This window comes from Galleria mellonella, unplaced genomic scaffold (genome assembly GCF_026898425.1).
Source record: "Galleria mellonella isolate WM207_F2 unplaced genomic scaffold, CSIRO_AGI_GalMel_v1 utg65, whole genome shotgun sequence".
Lineage (NCBI taxonomy): Eukaryota > Metazoa > Arthropoda > Insecta > Lepidoptera > Pyralidae > Galleria > Galleria mellonella.
The window spans coordinates 11,272,807-11,290,020 of record NW_026442138.1 but is presented as its reverse complement, the minus strand read 5'-3'; the positions used below and the strand labels follow the sequence as shown (position 1 = coordinate 11,290,020).

At 33.2% G+C, this 17,214-nt stretch overlaps 1 protein-coding gene across 7 annotated transcripts in view; it reads right to left on the bottom strand.

Annotated features, from left to right (window-relative positions):
• LOC113519878 (papilin) overlaps positions 1–17,214 on the bottom strand; it is a 134,748-nt gene that overhangs the window by 56,537 nt on the left and 60,997 nt on the right. For all 7 annotated transcript variants that reach the window (XM_052900391.1, XM_052900390.1, XM_052900392.1 and 4 more), the window contains exon 2: positions 1,374–1,449. In XM_052900391.1, coding sequence (XP_052756351.1) covers positions 1,374–1,449 — 76 coding nt within the window. The remainder of the gene's footprint in view (positions 1–1,373; positions 1,450–17,214) is intronic.

The window sequence follows — 17,214 nt, the reverse complement described above, 5'->3', positions numbered from 1 at the left end:
CAGTTCAAAGTCGAAAATTTCTATTGTTAAGATGATTTAAAAATTATTGACTGTTATTTGCATAGTGCTTCGAGACATGAAGTTACGTTATACCTCAATAGTGTCGTAATTAAAAAATTTTAATATCTATTGACGAGCGTATTCTGCATAAAAAACTTAATTAGGAAAATAATGTTATTTTCATATTAGACTAAATTACAATGTTTTTGGGCATAGGCGATAGTTTTTAATCGTATAACAATAAAATATTGGGCAACACTAGCTCATTGTCAAATAAAAAAAAAAACAATATTATGACATTTTATTTATGGTAGTTGTCAATAAAGGAATCATATAACCAATAACAATGTAAAATAAGAAATCCCCGCTAAAATAAATAAATTTATTGGTGTTGCCATAATAATATTTTACGAGTATAAAGCGCGAACAACCAATGTCAAGGATGAAGCCAACGTACCCGCGTGTTTAATTTAGACTGTTACGAACTGAATTATACCGTAGTATATATCTATTGCATAAAAATTGTTTTATTTTTACGATTCAATTGTTTATATATCGATTGTATTTTTTTATGTAAAATTAAATCCTTGAGTTATAAACCGATTTGGAAAATTCTTATTTTATGGGGAAAGATAACTTAAAGATCTATCCCATAGAAATTTTATCAAAATTGTTTTAACAGTTTTGTGTTTATATTAAAATAACTGGGTTGTCACAACTGATGTCGTTTTATTTTTTGTGGGATTTTTGTAATCTATAATTGTTTTTTGATTCAACACGTTTTTTGTCTGATTCTTCGTACGCGTGGATTTGAGAAATAGGAATTATTAAGACAGATATTCAGGAATGCAATTGTGAAAATTGCATTCAATTTCGTGCAGCAGTTTTTGTGTGATGAATTAACAAATGTTTAAAAAAATATTGATTTACTATACCCATTACTTACAATTCCTTTTCCTCCACAGTATTGGGGATAGCACTGGGTTTTACGTGTTATACTGGGTTGACGGATGATGTCAACGTATAGCTAAGGAGACTCCATAAGAGGAGAATACTACTATCATGCTGATGAGACGGCTTGGTATATGTTAATATGGAAGGAAAAGTTTTCGTCGTTTTTGGGTTTATGTTTCTTTGGAGAAAATCATCCGATTCACTAGTAGATAGCTAACGATTTCCACTTTATCTTTCATAAAATATATTTATTGTATAAATAATTAATACATTTATTATTTATTAAATTTAAGTATTTAATTATTTACAGATAAAGTTTTTATTAGTTGTCTAGTATCCATAATAAGAGGTTTGCTTGATTTGAGGATAGATGGCGCTGCGTAACATGTTTAATGAAATACATATACGTATATACTTACATTATGTGTGTAGTGATGTCTGCATACAGTCCATGTGATGCAATTACTTAATATGAACGCTGCGAGAAGCAGCGATCTGAAACAAACAAATTATATTAAATTAATACAAATATTAATGCTATCAGTTTATTTAACCCAGTTCATATATTTTTTATCTTTATAAACATAATAATTATCGGAGTGAATGCGGAAATGATAGCGAATAAGACGAATGGAATTGTCGTGTGATCCCAGCATAGAATAGACCACCCCTTCCTTTCCTGTGGATGTCGTAAGAGGTGGCTACGGGAGGGCGAGGAATGGGCAGCAGCGTCCCTTTTAAAACTTCACCAAAGTCTAACTGTTAGTTGCCAATCCACCTGACAAGCGGGCCAACTACTGGCAAAAGCCCCCAAGGAAGAGGCTTATGTTCAGCAATGGAGGGTTAAAGACTGTAATGATGAAGATGAATGGAAGAGGAAAACATATTACTCCGACCCTAAATAAGAGGAGGGAGACTTTGTACAAAAGTCAATTGCTTGGTACCTCTGTCTCATTCGCGTTTCAACCGTGAAACAGTTGTGTTTGCATGGCTGTGTTTCGGTTTGAAGGGTGGGATATGGCGTGAATTTACTGGGTACAGAGGAATAATACCTGAGTCCTCAGGAATGGCAACGCGTGGGGGGTATCATGGGCGAAATAGTATACTCTGTTATGTCCATGGTACTGCTCTTTTCTATAGGCAACGGTTAAGTTGTATAAAACAAAACATAAATAATTGTGATGAGGGTAGGAGGATAATGATGATCCTTCACAATTTTATTCTCAAGCATGATAAACACGTATCAACCCTTCAGCAGGGGTGAAGGGATTGTTAATAATAGGGATCTAACAGCTCCATTGCCAGCAATATACTCTATCAGGTCGCGTTTTCCTTTGGAATCTATCGTAGTGAATGTTTGTGGAATTATTTACGATGGGCTAATTGATCTATTTTCATCCTCACCTTTCATCCTTCACTGGTGTCTCGCCAGCGTATACCGATAGCGCAGGATATTGCTATACCATTATCACCCATTAAAAACTCTTCATCAAGGTTAAAATTCGAAATCCGAAAATAATGTAGAGTTGAATAATTTAAATATAAGTAAGTTTTTCTTTATTTTTTATAAGACGTGGGATAAACGAGCATGCGGCTCGGCTCACTTGATTGTAAATGACTACCGCCGCCCATGAGCACTCACAACACCAGAGGTATTGCAGGGTGCTGCCTGCCTATTAGGATTAGGAAAGAGATGGGTATAGGATGGATATCAGGGCCCCCTCACTCACCATACGTTATATATTTTATACATTTAGATTAAATAAAAAAAAAAACCTATATTGCTAGAACAGAATTAATTCTACTAAATGTGTATCTCTATCTATCTATATCTACTGAACTCCCAATATATTATAACACTTTAAAACCCAATTACTATTCATAATGGTATGTAAATAAGAATATAATCGAATCTTGTATCTCGCGGTGTCAGTTATTGAAGCGATGATAAAATTATTGATAAAGGATTCCCTCGATCCTAACTGTACGCAACTCCTGGCTCGAGTAAGATAATATCTCTATTAGGTGTGTACAAGTCATGAACGACAAGCGGCCGCTTGACAACCTGCTTGTAGAATTATCTGATCAACTTTTAAACAACGTATTTAACGGGATTTGAAATTCACTCATAATAAAATTGTACGGAAGATTGAAATATAATCTGAAACAGGTGGTTAAAAGTGGTTGTTTTACTTATTTATTTAATAATATTTATTGATTATTAACGACCCGGCCAGGCTTCGAACGAGTAGATAGGATTTTTGAAAATAATACATATACCAGAGGGAGTCTTTGTACAGAAGTCGATTGTTTGGGTACCTCTGTCCCATTCCTGTTTCAACCGTGAAGCAGTTGTGTTTGCATGGCTGTGTTTCGATTTGAAGGGTGGGATATGGCGTGAATTTACTGGGTACAGAGGAATAACACCTGAGTCCTCAGGAATGGCAACGCATGGGGGGTACGTTCATGTACGGGTATGTCCATGGTACTGCTCATGTCTATAGGCGACGGTTACCACTTTACATCAGGTGGGCCGTCAGCTTGTTTGCCATTTTAAGTTGTATATATATATATATATATATATATATAGCCTATGTTACTCGCTCATAAAATATTGCACCAATGTTACATGTCTTGTTGAAGGATTTTCAAGATAAAACCCCTCACTGGATAGAGTGACGACCAAAAACACATAACAGGGAGTCAGTGGATGCAGTTGGCTCAAGGCTGTTCTTTATAGCTACAGGGCTTTATGCTTAATGAACTCATGGGCCGCTCTAGACTCATTTTATTTATGAAATAATACGTCAAGACATTTTATATTATAAGCATAAGTATATAAAACATTGATAAAAAAACGAGTCGGCTAATTTAACAATTAGCTGACAAAAAATTGAGCCGCTTTTGAGACTCGATGCTTTATCTATATAATCTAAGTTCAATATGTACAAAATACTTCGCTTCTCTTATACAGCTTGTGCCCCTCCGTGTTCATACAAATGCAACGGCAGTCCCACGGGACATCGTACCGTTTACACAATGGTACGGCTCCGAGCGGAGGTGAAGTTAATTACAGAGCGTGAGTCGATACAATGAGAGCCACTGGTCTGTATTAAGCTTCACCATTTGTAATGCTCATGGGTTTTTGTACCTGATGATGGGAGGCCATAGACGGTACAATGATAATTTATTACAAATTTGAAGATGATGGTGTAGTTTAACACACACCAATGGTTGCAGGTTCGGTGCCTGCACGATACATATTTTGTACTAGCCGTTGCCCGCGGTGTTGTCCGCTTCTAACTATGTAGTTCCCGTATATCGTTCCCGTTTGGAACTCTTCATGAATCGGGTCATACTACCTTCATAAAGTTTCAGCCAATTCAACTGATCGGTTATTTTATAGCATTTTATATGTGAATTTGTTATTCTTTAGAATGATATAACTTTTTTATTTATAAACTGATTGAAATAAACTGAACACAAATGCATTAGTGAAAACCGCATTCAAATCGGTTAAGCCGTTTCTGAGATTAGCGTGCACAAATGTACAGACAATTGGACAAAAATTCAAAATCATTGTTTTGGGTTCTATTGCGTTCATAAAGTTTACAAACACAACGATACAATTGTATAAGTACAGTAAGGTGGCCTTATTGTTGAGAGCAATCTTTTCAAGCCAACCCTAAGGTAATGGACTAATTGTTGTTCAAGTAGGTATGATTATTAATCAATGTTCAGGGCATAAAATAGGTAAGATAATGGCAAATGAATCACACAGTCAATCATCGTGCAGTAAATAAATTTGTATGTATATTTCGTATTTATCAGTGCATTCATATGAATAAGTGAGTCACGTATCATGTACCAATACCTATTATCAAATCTCGTTTTGAGTTGGAGGTCAATCCCACTAGTGGACTTCCGTTCGTCGTCTATGGACCTAGGTCTTAGTCAGACGTCCAAGGCTGGCTAATGTAACCCGAATATTTAAATAATATGCACTTCCGATGTGATGCGAATTTATAATAATTATTCATAATCATTCATAACAAATTATTAATGATACATCATTACCACTCCATTAATTTTAATTATCGAACGTGAACAAGCCGCACGTGTGAGTAGGTATCTGTTTTATTTTATTAATTAAAAAAACATACACAGCTACTGGAAGTAATGTAAACAATATGAGTGCATTAGCCAATAATTTTGTTGGTGATTGTATAAACATATATACCTAACTTAGATGTTTATTACAAGTATACATTTAGAGATGCATTAGATAGCGATTAATTAGAGAAATTTATATATTACTGGTTGTAATCCGTAGATATTTCAGTTTTATTAGGTACATTTTGAAGAATAAGGTGATTTTAGATTGACAAAATCCGATGACTCAAGATTTGGAACTAATTTTGTGTAAATATATATATATATATATATATATATATATATATATATATATATATATATATATATATATATATATATATATATATATATATATATATATATATATATATATATTCTTACCTGTCCGCTGTTGAACATAGCCTCACCCATAAAGGGGTATTGCCAGTAGTTGCCACATTTGACAGGCGGCTTGGCCACCACAGTTTAGGAACGCTACTGCCCACCCTCTACCATAAGCTCCCTTAGTAGCCTCTTACGACATCCACAGGAAAAGAAGGTATGTCTTACTATGCCAGGACCTACACGGCAATTTTATGTATATAATATACCTTTTTTATTTACTTATGTCTTAATAAGTATGAATGAAATATAATCGATCTAAAACATGGAGGAAAATGTTAATGGTAATTTCTCAGTAAAATATTAGTTGCTAAGCGAAATGTGAAAAACAAATGATCCTTGTAAACATTTGTCAAGGTGAAGAAACAGCGAGAATGTACCATAAAGCTCAAAGGGAGCCGTAAAGTTGTAAATAACACACGCGGAGAATCGTTCCGCACTGAGATCATTGACACTGCGAATTACAACAAATTTCATATATTTAGTGTTCCGTATTCGATTTTCAAAAGCGCAATATGTAGTAAATTAATTGATTGTTTCTACACTTAACAGTAAATATTAACAATTTCACGTATCTAGTTCATAGCTTAGGAATAGTACCTGCGACCTAGTTTCTTTTGTTTTTATTAGAGGTGTATTTACTAAGGTATCATGTCCTTGCTTACCTTACTCGTAAACGTCTAAAATTTCAATGATTATACTTGTCACTTTAATCAAAAAATTCATTATAATAAAAGCCATGTTTGGAGAATTATATAGGTTTTTGATAGTTCTATTATTTTGTAAATCTTTTTGGATAAAAATACCAACCAACATGAACTGATTTTACCATTATATCCAGAAATTATTTGATGCTGAGTCTTAATAACATAATAACACATAAAAACTAGAAATGAGAAGATTATTCAAGTCTATATTTGAAATTTAAAAATTATAATTGCTCTCAGCAATAAGACCGCCTTACTGTACTTATACAATTGTATCGTTGTGTTTGTAAATTGTCTTGCTTATTTCCTATATTGTATAATGCAAATAAAGTATACTCATTCATTCATTCAAAATTTAAGTATGTATGCAATGTACGGAACTATTTCATCTACTCAGTTTATTTCTTACATTACCATAAAATTACGTACGGAACTCTGTAAGTAATTTCGACGCGTTCTTGGCGATTATTTAAACCCTGGAATGTGCGTAATAACCAGAATTAAAACATTGAATGGCAGTTTATGATACAGTAAATTTGGTTTATATTTTTTGGGTCCGCCTTCAAGTTTAGGTACCGTCCGTTATATTATTGACTTTGAAATTGTCAATACATGGTTTTAGTAATTGAAATATATAACTCAATTTTCTTTTATTTTAAATTCACAATATAGAACTTATTTCACCGCGAATAGTACCTATTAAATTAATGGGATCTAAAAATCCCCACTGCTAGCAATATCAGATCAACCTCCCCACGGTTCTCCTTGGAAACCATCATGGATAATTCTTGTTGAATTTGTTACGATGGGCTAACTGATCTGCTTTCATCTTTGCCTATCATCTCTCACTAGAAGCCTGTAAGCGTGTACCAACAGTGCAGGTGGTATTACCATTCCATTATTACCCATTAAAAAAAATGTCTACATTAGAAGAACTGAGGGGTTAAAATTGAAATCCCTGCTGAATACGAATTATAATATAACAGAATCTGGGTGATATTCAATAAGTTTGATATCTGTTTAATTTCAGTGAATTTGTTTAGTCTCCAGTTTTTAGTAAAATTGATGTCTCCAGAAAGCATTCTATATTTCGAAGACATCAGTTTTTTAGGGAATTGAAGTTGAAAAAACAGTTGAAACGGTTACCGAAGTTGGACAGGGGACGCACTCGCAGAAAATCATCCATCTTATTACGATAATAATATATACATACATCTTGTGATTTGAAATAGTTACATCTAAGACAAGCGTAGAAATTATTGCATAGTAAGATGCAAATGCAGCAATGTTTACTTGTTACGTAACGGTTTCTAAGAATTGTGTAAAGCAAAAGTGTTAAAGAGAAATTTGTTTAAAAATTTAAGCGTAAAACGGACTTTTATGTGGCAGTCAATATAATGTTAAAATCACGTAGTTAATGCAGTATTTGTCAGCTGTGACAGTAATGGTAAGTGTATGGTTAAACCTAGGAAGGAGGATTTTTATTAATATACACAAAATACTGCCTGTATAACGGATTGTGTTCTGTGAATCGTTTGAAATTATGCCCACAGTATAGATAATATTATACATTATTATACATATAATATATTATTCTCAATTATGTGTATAATAAAGTATATTTTATATATGCGTCAGTATATTTGTTATTTATATATATTTATTTGTTTATATATGTAATTTTAGTATGTATGTATAATATACAATAATTACTAGTACCGCATTCGAGTATTCTCACACTTCTCTATGGTTGACTGAGAGAGAATGCTTTTAGCATTAAGTCCGCCATGTACACATGTTTGTACTAATTAATAAATAAATACCTGTACCATAACCACCTTTTATCATCGCACCGCTTGCCATCGGCAGGGAATTCGTCCTTACACACTAGAACCTATAATGGTCGTGTTAGTGTCGTTTCGGAGGAGTTTTGTGACGCGAACGCTCAGGCTGTGGAATGAGCTCTCTGACGAGGTCTTTCCTAGAGACTACAGTACAGGGGTATTCAAAAAGGGTGTATTAAGGTTTCTTTAAAGTCGGCAACGCACATATGGCATTCCTAGTGTTACAGACATCAATAGCTTACGGTGACCGTTTACCGTCAAACGAACTGTATGCATATTTGACACCTTCGTGGTATAAAAAAGTTTTACTACTTTTTTCCATGAATTTGTCCACGTCATAAAAAGCATCCTATATTCTTCCTCATGCTAAATTGATTCTACATGTACACCAAATTTCGTAACGCTCGATTTAGTTGTTAATGCGCCAAAAGGTAATAAGCAACAAACATACAGATTCCCTTTCACATTTAATATTAATAATAAATAGTTTTAACGCAATTTCGTCTATGTAACCAGGTTAAAATAATTTTTATAATGACGATGGATTGAGTCGACTAAGAGATAACAGACAAATAAACTTATTTTGTTTTATTTATTTGACTAAATAAATATCATGGACAATTTATTTATAATTAATAAAGAAATACGAGTAGATTAAGTATAGTATCTAGGCAATTTTTTTCCAAAAAACAAAAAATATAAAATTCAGATGGATTATAATTCTGATATAAACTGTGGCTTAACAAATTGAATGTCATTGCTGATGCATGGTGAACTTGACAGGTTCACAGGATGGTAACTGGATACCTGGATAACGGACGAGCTCCATCCGTCGACCCTCGCGTCTCGGATGCTGCTGTCAATTAACGCGACACGCACCATCGTCGGTTGCAATAAAATCCATTCAAGAGTGTTTTATATCATCTATGGCCTTAGATTATATAGATAGAGTATCTGCATACAAATGATTCACCAAAAACAGGTCAATTTTTTACCCATGTGTATGTGAATAGGGATTTTTTAAAGGGTGATGATGGAATAGTAATCCCGCCTGCGTTAACGGTATACGCTGGCGGGGCACCAGTGAAGGGTGATAGGCGAGGATGAAAAGGCAGGTCAGTTAGCCCATCGTGATGAATACACTTGAAATTCAGCACGATGGTTTCCGGGGGAACCACATGGAGGTCGACCTGGGTGCGTATATTTCTGGCAATGGGACCCTTAGTCTCCATTGTTGACAGCCTTACCGCCTGCCGAGCGTGGCTACTATGGCGTGGCCAAACCTCCTTAGGGGTACATTTGGCGGACTGAACACCGCATGGTGTTCTCTACCAGTCGACCATACTTATTAATTCAATTATCGAAAATAATCCACCAAATGTGTAAGCATGTCATACATACATATGTTCAATTCCAATTTTATAACATAAAAGGCCACAGGATCAATATGTTTGGCAGTGAGCTTGTAATGTGTGACAAAGCTCGCATGCATGCAATTTTTCTATGACATCATTATGACAATATATTTAATTTTAGCGTATCATTTATTTCATGGAGCGACACCGACTCCTTCCGTTGAATACCAAGTAATATTAGGTACATTTGTATTAAATAACAACACACTCCACTGTTTTTTATGACTGTATTTTTAAAACCGTTTCAACTCATTCATTCATACATTTATTAAAATCATAACAATAATATCAATTACATAATCATAACATTGGCCGTGTGATCCCGGTATAGAATAGGCCACCACTTTCTCGTTGGTGTCGTAAGAGTTAACTAAGGGAGGGTGAGGGATGGGCAGCAGCGTCCCTCTTAAAACATTTCTAAAGCCTGATTGCGGTTATCAATCCGCCTGCCTTGCGTGGCAACGATTGCCAAAACCCCCAAGGATGAAGCTTATGTTTAGGAGTGGACAGTTAAAGGCTGATATGATGATGATGATGATGAATATATATTGTACGATAATTGAAAAAAATAATAAAAAATATAAAATTTGTTATTGACAAATAATTGACATATCAAACATTTTCGAAAATTCATGTAAATAATAATGGTTCTTTAATTTGGATTAATTATTATACATATTTCTGTCATAATCGAATTTATAAACCATATTAATAATAGACAATATTAGTGCTAATTGATCAGACTTTAAAATTTTGAAAAAATTACAAATAATACCGCTTTCAATAATTAACAAATGAATGGGATATAGAAAATTAAACATTTTTTTATTTATGATTGCCTAATCATAAATAAAAAAAATGTTAATAATAACTTGTCAATTTACTATATAAATTGACATACAAATATATTCATCATTATAACAGCCGTTAATTGTTCTCTGCTGAAGATAGGCCTCCCTCAAAAGGGTACTAGGGGCACTTACATCAAGAGGATCAGTATTTAAATATCTGCCTATCACCTACTAATGTAACAAATTTCATTCAAATCTGTTCAGTAGTTTTTGCCATGACATCCATCCATTCATCGTTACAAAGTTTCGCATTTATTATATTAATAAGATTCATGAATAATCCTTAAAAAGATAGAAAATAATAGTCACCTAGTTAATATTAAATTTTCGCGTTGTTTACACATATTTTAAATATGTCGGCAATAAAGAAGCAAATATGTAGGTAGAAGGTATGTAGCAAAAATTATTTATCACGTGAAGTACTGAGTATTTAAAATGTTTATAATAATAGTCACTTATTCAGAATTTCATTACGTGCGACTAACAAACAACCAGCTCCATTTACTTTGATATGCCAATGTTATCTGCAAGTCAAATTCAGGCGGTCTATTTTGCATGCAATGGTCACTCGCAACTTCTTTTTTACATGCCTGCAATTCGGCCTTTGAGGATCATACGGAGTGTCCAAGTCACGAATCATTTTCAAAGTACTATTTTGATATTCAATAGCGTAGTCTATTTATTGGTTGTTGAAGGAATTTAAATTCTGATGGCATTGATCGAGTGTGCTTGACTATGTTATAGATGACTAGCTGTATCCCGCGCCTTTGCTCACGTTATTCTTTAAGTATATAAAATTAGGATATAACCTGCCCGTGTACCAAATTTCATTCGATAGTAGACTAGTAGAGTACTCTTGCTCATGCATAGAGTTCTCTTTGTACTTATTTTCATATTTAGAATGTCAATTTAAAAATAAACTCGGGAATAAGCAACAAAAATAAAACGCTAAAGCGATCCCAACAGGAAAGTTCTGTTCCATTGTAGAACTGAGTACAGCTCGTTCGCTAAGCACCAATATCTTGTTACAAATAAAAGAGGAACGACCGAAGTGAATAAAACTTTTAGACCATTAATTAATGTTCTTACATACATCCTACGTGCGGAAGTTACTCATGCGTCGCTAATCTCTTATATACACATACATATACAGTTCAAAAACCAAGATTGCTTAGCAATAAGACCGCCTTTTGTACTACACTATACGTATTGAAAATTGTTTTAACAAATCATGTTATGTTGGTGCAATAAAGTGTTAAATAAATAAATAAATAAATCACGTTAAATCTTGAACGGCCTGTGCTACGTTACAGTTGCTGTTTTTAAACATAGGTTTATGACTATGTTAAATTATGCAAAGTCGCGCAATGACCATGCGGAGCGCGTGCGCAGTTTCCGACGCGGCTTTGAAACGACGGTTGTCACTTATGGACAGGGACAAAAATACGTTCAATTCGTAAACTACTTTTTTGGAATAAATGCACTTTTCATTTTTCATTTTAAAATTTAGTTATTAAATATATTTATTAAAATAGTAATATTATTAATTGAGTAAGCTAGTGTACCTTGTCTTCATCAAGGAGGCAGTTGGAGTCACTTATAAAGATGAGACGAATGAAAATAATAGTTTAAATATGTGAAATTTCATCCCCCATATTTAAAATACTTACTGAGCAAGGTACTGTGCCTTATTTTACCATCTATTGAGCTTAATCAGTAGATGGCAAAATAAGTAGTCTTAGGATTCACGCGAGTGGCGTCATATACTACATCGGACATTATACAACGCCACTTGCGCGGTAAAGGCTTTAAAGTTGCGCGCATCGTTTCCAATCAACGCAAAGTTATATCTATAGTCTCTTTCTTTATAAAAAAATGATTCAAATAGGAATTTACATGATACAGAGGAATAACAAGTGAGTCCTCAGAAATAGCAACGCATGGGGGGTATCTTGGGCGAAACAGTATACTCTGTTATGTTCATGGTATTGCTCATGTCTATAGGCGACGGTTACCACTTTCCATGAGGTGGGCCATCAGCTTGTTTGTCATTTTAAGTTAAATAAAAAAAAAAAACAACAAAAGATAAGGTAAGTTTAAAAATTTAATTAACTTAATTAAAAAATTTAACTAACTACTAGCAACCCTATTATTGGTAGCCGCCCGCCCGCGACGCGACGCCGACGCGTCTGCGCGAATAGATTAGCGCTCGCATTGTAACAGCTAAAAATAACTGTTTATGTCAATAATACAATATGCCATATCGCGCGATGGCGTGTGTCTGAGTATATGGAGTTAGCGATAACGTTATTTTGTTGTGCTATGTTCCTATAGGATTCGGGTGCCTTTTCGTCGATATCTTATTTATTTATTTATTTAACACTTTATTGCACCAAAATTATTTATTTAAATAACTTTATTGACCAAAATAAAATACAGCATTCTCTACCAGTCAACCTTTGAGATGAACAGTGAATCATCAAGTTACAGAACTTTAAAGGATTTTCAATAAGCATAGTGTAGTGCAAAAGGTGGTTTTATTGCTAAGCAATCTCTTCCAGACAATCTTTGGGTAGAAAGAATTAAAAAATGAATTAAAAAATTAAACTTATAGCGGGGATGGGACACAGTTATCAGTGTAATAATTCCGATTTTATCCAATTGATGCAATAAAGTATTAATTAAATAAATATTACGGTAACTAAAATGTGTCAGTGAGAAGTTTTTTTTTTTTATTAAATTAATAGTGTCCTATTTTTTATTTTAATGCGCTTTAAGATTTTTCGTTTGAAGTTTCAGTTTTTTTTTCTAGTAACATTGTTTGCTCTACTTAAGAGAAAGTTAGCAAGATTGTAACTAGGGTAGACAATGGGTTAAACGAAGATTAATTTCGGAATCCAGCTAAAGTTATTAATGTTAATTGTCCTTTATTAAACGGTGGTAGGAAGAGTCGTCCAATTATTCGGTTCGCTGTGTGTTGCCATTTAATAATTACTATTAATCCAGTGTACACAGATAATATAATCACTCAATCGCTGGAGCAATTAGTGGTTTTTTAGTGTCTCTTAGACAGTTCATTAATCTTTGCAAATAAGGCTTGACGTGAATTTATTGTGACCTATTGTAAAGTGGTTACCACTAATTTTCAGCTAATTTCAAAATGAAATAACTTCTTAATTTGATTATACTTTGTATATTACACAATATCTTGACTATTGTTTAAAATTTGACAGTTCATTGGACCTGGTTATGCAGAATATAGTAATTTCTTATGGTCATTTCAGAAAATGTGGCTGTTTTCACCATTAGTAGCTCTGATTATCATTAAATATCCTCTTCTAGTGGTACTATAAATTATTTTTTTTAACCCAATCAATCAATAAATTATTTAGGCATTCTTACTAACCGGATCACATTATCGAGCTATTTACATGAAGTATTTCGGTTCATCTATGTTTTTTATAAAACTCTCAGAACTCTTTTATTTTAAGGTAGATCAGAAGTAGTTGCAATAAATTAGGATTGATTACGTAATGTAGACCTTGAGGTAACTAAATTAACATAAGATATAACAAACACAAAACAGATGTTGCATATTGTTAACATCTTGTACTAGTTTCACTAAATAATGACTCTATTCTACATATATCCGTTTGCGTAATAAAAAAAAAAATAATTTTCAATGAATAGTTCTAAAACTGGATACGATAACGTAAACCTCGTCGAATTTTAAACGCCTCGGCAGATCCATCGGATATTCTCGTTTTCAGCACTCCCGGAGGTAATTGGGTAAACATTAATCGAGAAATAAAGTTTTGTATACTAAGCGATCGATGGCTAGTCCAGATTTTTAGCGTTCCTAAACGCGCAAACCGCTAATATTTCGAGGTTAATGGCTCAAATTTAGCATATACCAGACACACATAAAAATAATGCACGTGTAATATACTTAGTAATAACATTTGATGAGTTTTAAACATAATAAATAAGTTTGTGGCTAGCAACACTTTATATTAAAGAATTTGAAATACTTTCGCGTTGCGTGACTTTTTAAAAAGCGATTATTTAGAAAAAAAAAATATGATGCCATTTACCTACATATAATTATTTCTAATTTGACCAAACCCATAGCTTATGAGAAGATAAACAATTTTATTGTTATAACAATATCTTAGAACAAAATTAATACGCCATGTTTAAATATATAATAATAAAAATGAAAACTTATGACATATATTTTTTTTATAGAATATTATTTGTGGTTAGGAATCAAAATTATTTAATGTTATCAAGTTTTTTAGTAACTATCCTAATTTTAAACTGACCAAGGAATGTAATCGAAACAGCTATATTCGGAGCATAGGACTATTTTTAAGCGCCGAACATAGTTAATTCAATTACAATTCAAGACTATGATAATCAAATAAAACGTAAGAATTATATTAAAAACTTTACGAACATTGTCATAGTCATGAGGCGTTTGACGTTGCATGATCTGTAACTATAAATATGGGCAGGCGCAATGAACCGCCATTTAGCATGGTTCAACGATCGTAACAGTTTTTATGGCCCATGTAATCGGAAGGAAGGAGACATAGGAAAGATTTTTGATAACAATAGCTCCAGTACATTTATTATGAACTAACGGCCTGCCTCGGCTTCGCACGATTTCTTTTTAAATAATAATTACTTATTTATAATGTAGCTTTCTATAGATGATGTCTTAGTAAAAAATTTAAAATCTGATTCGTTATTTCTGAGTTTATCTATTACAAAAAATTAATTTTTTCCTCATTATAATATTCAAATTCAAATCATTTTCATTCAAATAGATTTATTTACAAGTATCTATAAAACCTCATTTATTTTTAATTTACTGCAGTGTTCGGAAAATTGTTAACTGCTGAGGAGAGCCCGCAAGACACACAACAGTTACTCTTTATTATTAGTATAATAATAGTTAAAAAAATTGTTTTATTGTTTTATGAACCGTAAGGGCCGTGTGGTCCCGACGTAGAATAGGCCACCCCTTCTTTTCTTGTGTGTCGTACTAGGCGATTAAGGAGGGCGATGACTGGGCAGCAGCGTCCTTCTTAGAATATCTCTGAAGCCTAACTGCGATTGCTAATCCGCCTGCTAAGCATGGCAACTACTGGCAAACCATTCCAGAGGAGACTTATGTGCAGTAGTAGACAATTAAAAGCTGATATGATGATGATGCTGTGTTAAAAATGATAGATTTATGTTCTAGAATTAAGGATTTACATCCTAAATCATTCTATATAATCTAAGATAGTAATTAATAGGTATTCACCAACAGCTGGCGGTTTTCATTTCGTCTTTTTATTGTTCTGTATTTTATTACATCTGTAATTTTAAAATTAATATGATAATTTTTTTTTTATAATTGGCAGGTTTATTCTCACTTTAGTTCCATATGTTGTGACGTTTGTAGTAGTCATTCTTGTTTGTTGAGCAAAAAACTGCTCATTGTGAAGCAAAATCTATTCGTAGACACGGTTACTTAATTTCGCATTCGTTATTCATTTATTTTAAATTTAATATGTATATGAAATATTGTATATACGCACGGTAATTAATTTCCCACTCTGGGTTTGCTGGAAGTTAACTCTTATTAGAGTAAAGCTCGCTTTTTCACATCTTTGTTCATATATATATATATATATATACCTTTATACTCATAATAATATTATTTCAATAAAGTATAATAACAATAAACATCTCAAACATTTAAAACAATTACTTTTTAAAATCTCTAACTAATAAATTGATAAAATCGATTATTTTTCAATTATGTGATCACAGCAGTCCAACATTTCTTTCATATAATAATAGGTATAACGACCACGTCAACAAGTAGTTAGCCGATGTTATCAAGATTAATAGCTCTATCTGCACCGAAAATAGAATTAAATTAGAATAAGTAATAGGCGTGATTTTTGATAACGCCCTGCTAAATAAATTTGTGTGAATGAATAGGATTGTGATGAAAATCCACTGCTATATACCTATGTTCGAATTTATTAATTCCTGTTCCCTTGGAAATTCTTGAAATTTGTTCATAGATATATTTATAAATATGCTCGTGAGTGTAATCTCTGATGAAGTAATCAGAGGTTTTATGGTGAACTCTGCGTCATATGTCTACAAGTACATTTTCCATTGCTACTGGCAAGAATTTGCTCAGTAAAAAAGGTGGCTTTTAATAAGAATGTACCCCTTATCGATTGTAAAAAGACTTGCGAAAATTGAATTCAAATTGACGACGTCACATAGTCTCAAAAATCCAGTTGAATAGTGATTTTTTTTTATTCACTTCACAAGTTTCGATATGAAAAATATGTCGATGAACAGATTTGTTCGCTGTCAAATAGTCGAAATAGAAACAAATTATTCTGTTCAGACTATTAAAAGACTATTTTTATATACTTAGGCGATTCATAAATGTTCTATTGACCCAAGTGATTCATGCGCGACCCGTACAGTAGACAGCATAATTAAGTCGTGTGGTCGCAAACGTGGGCGAATATCAGGACAATGCGTAATCTGAAGCCTAGTAACAACACGAAAGTCTAAAAAGTTTCGACATTTTATGTTCTCTGCTATGGTCTCAGTGTAGGCGTTAAAAGTAGACGACCGTAGATAAAATAGGCGTTGGTGTTGATTTAAAAAATGTGGGTCCGATGGTGAAATTTTTTTGTATTACGTAATTATCCACATAGATTAATGAAACTTAACTCACAGGTCATGCTTTCACTGGCGACCCTGCGTATGCCTTTATCCTGTATGTTGGACTATTACTAAATAACAGCTTCATATCTCTCCTATTTATAACTAAAGGTTCACATGCGTCTACCATTTGAAATATCGTGTATTTATCACGTAC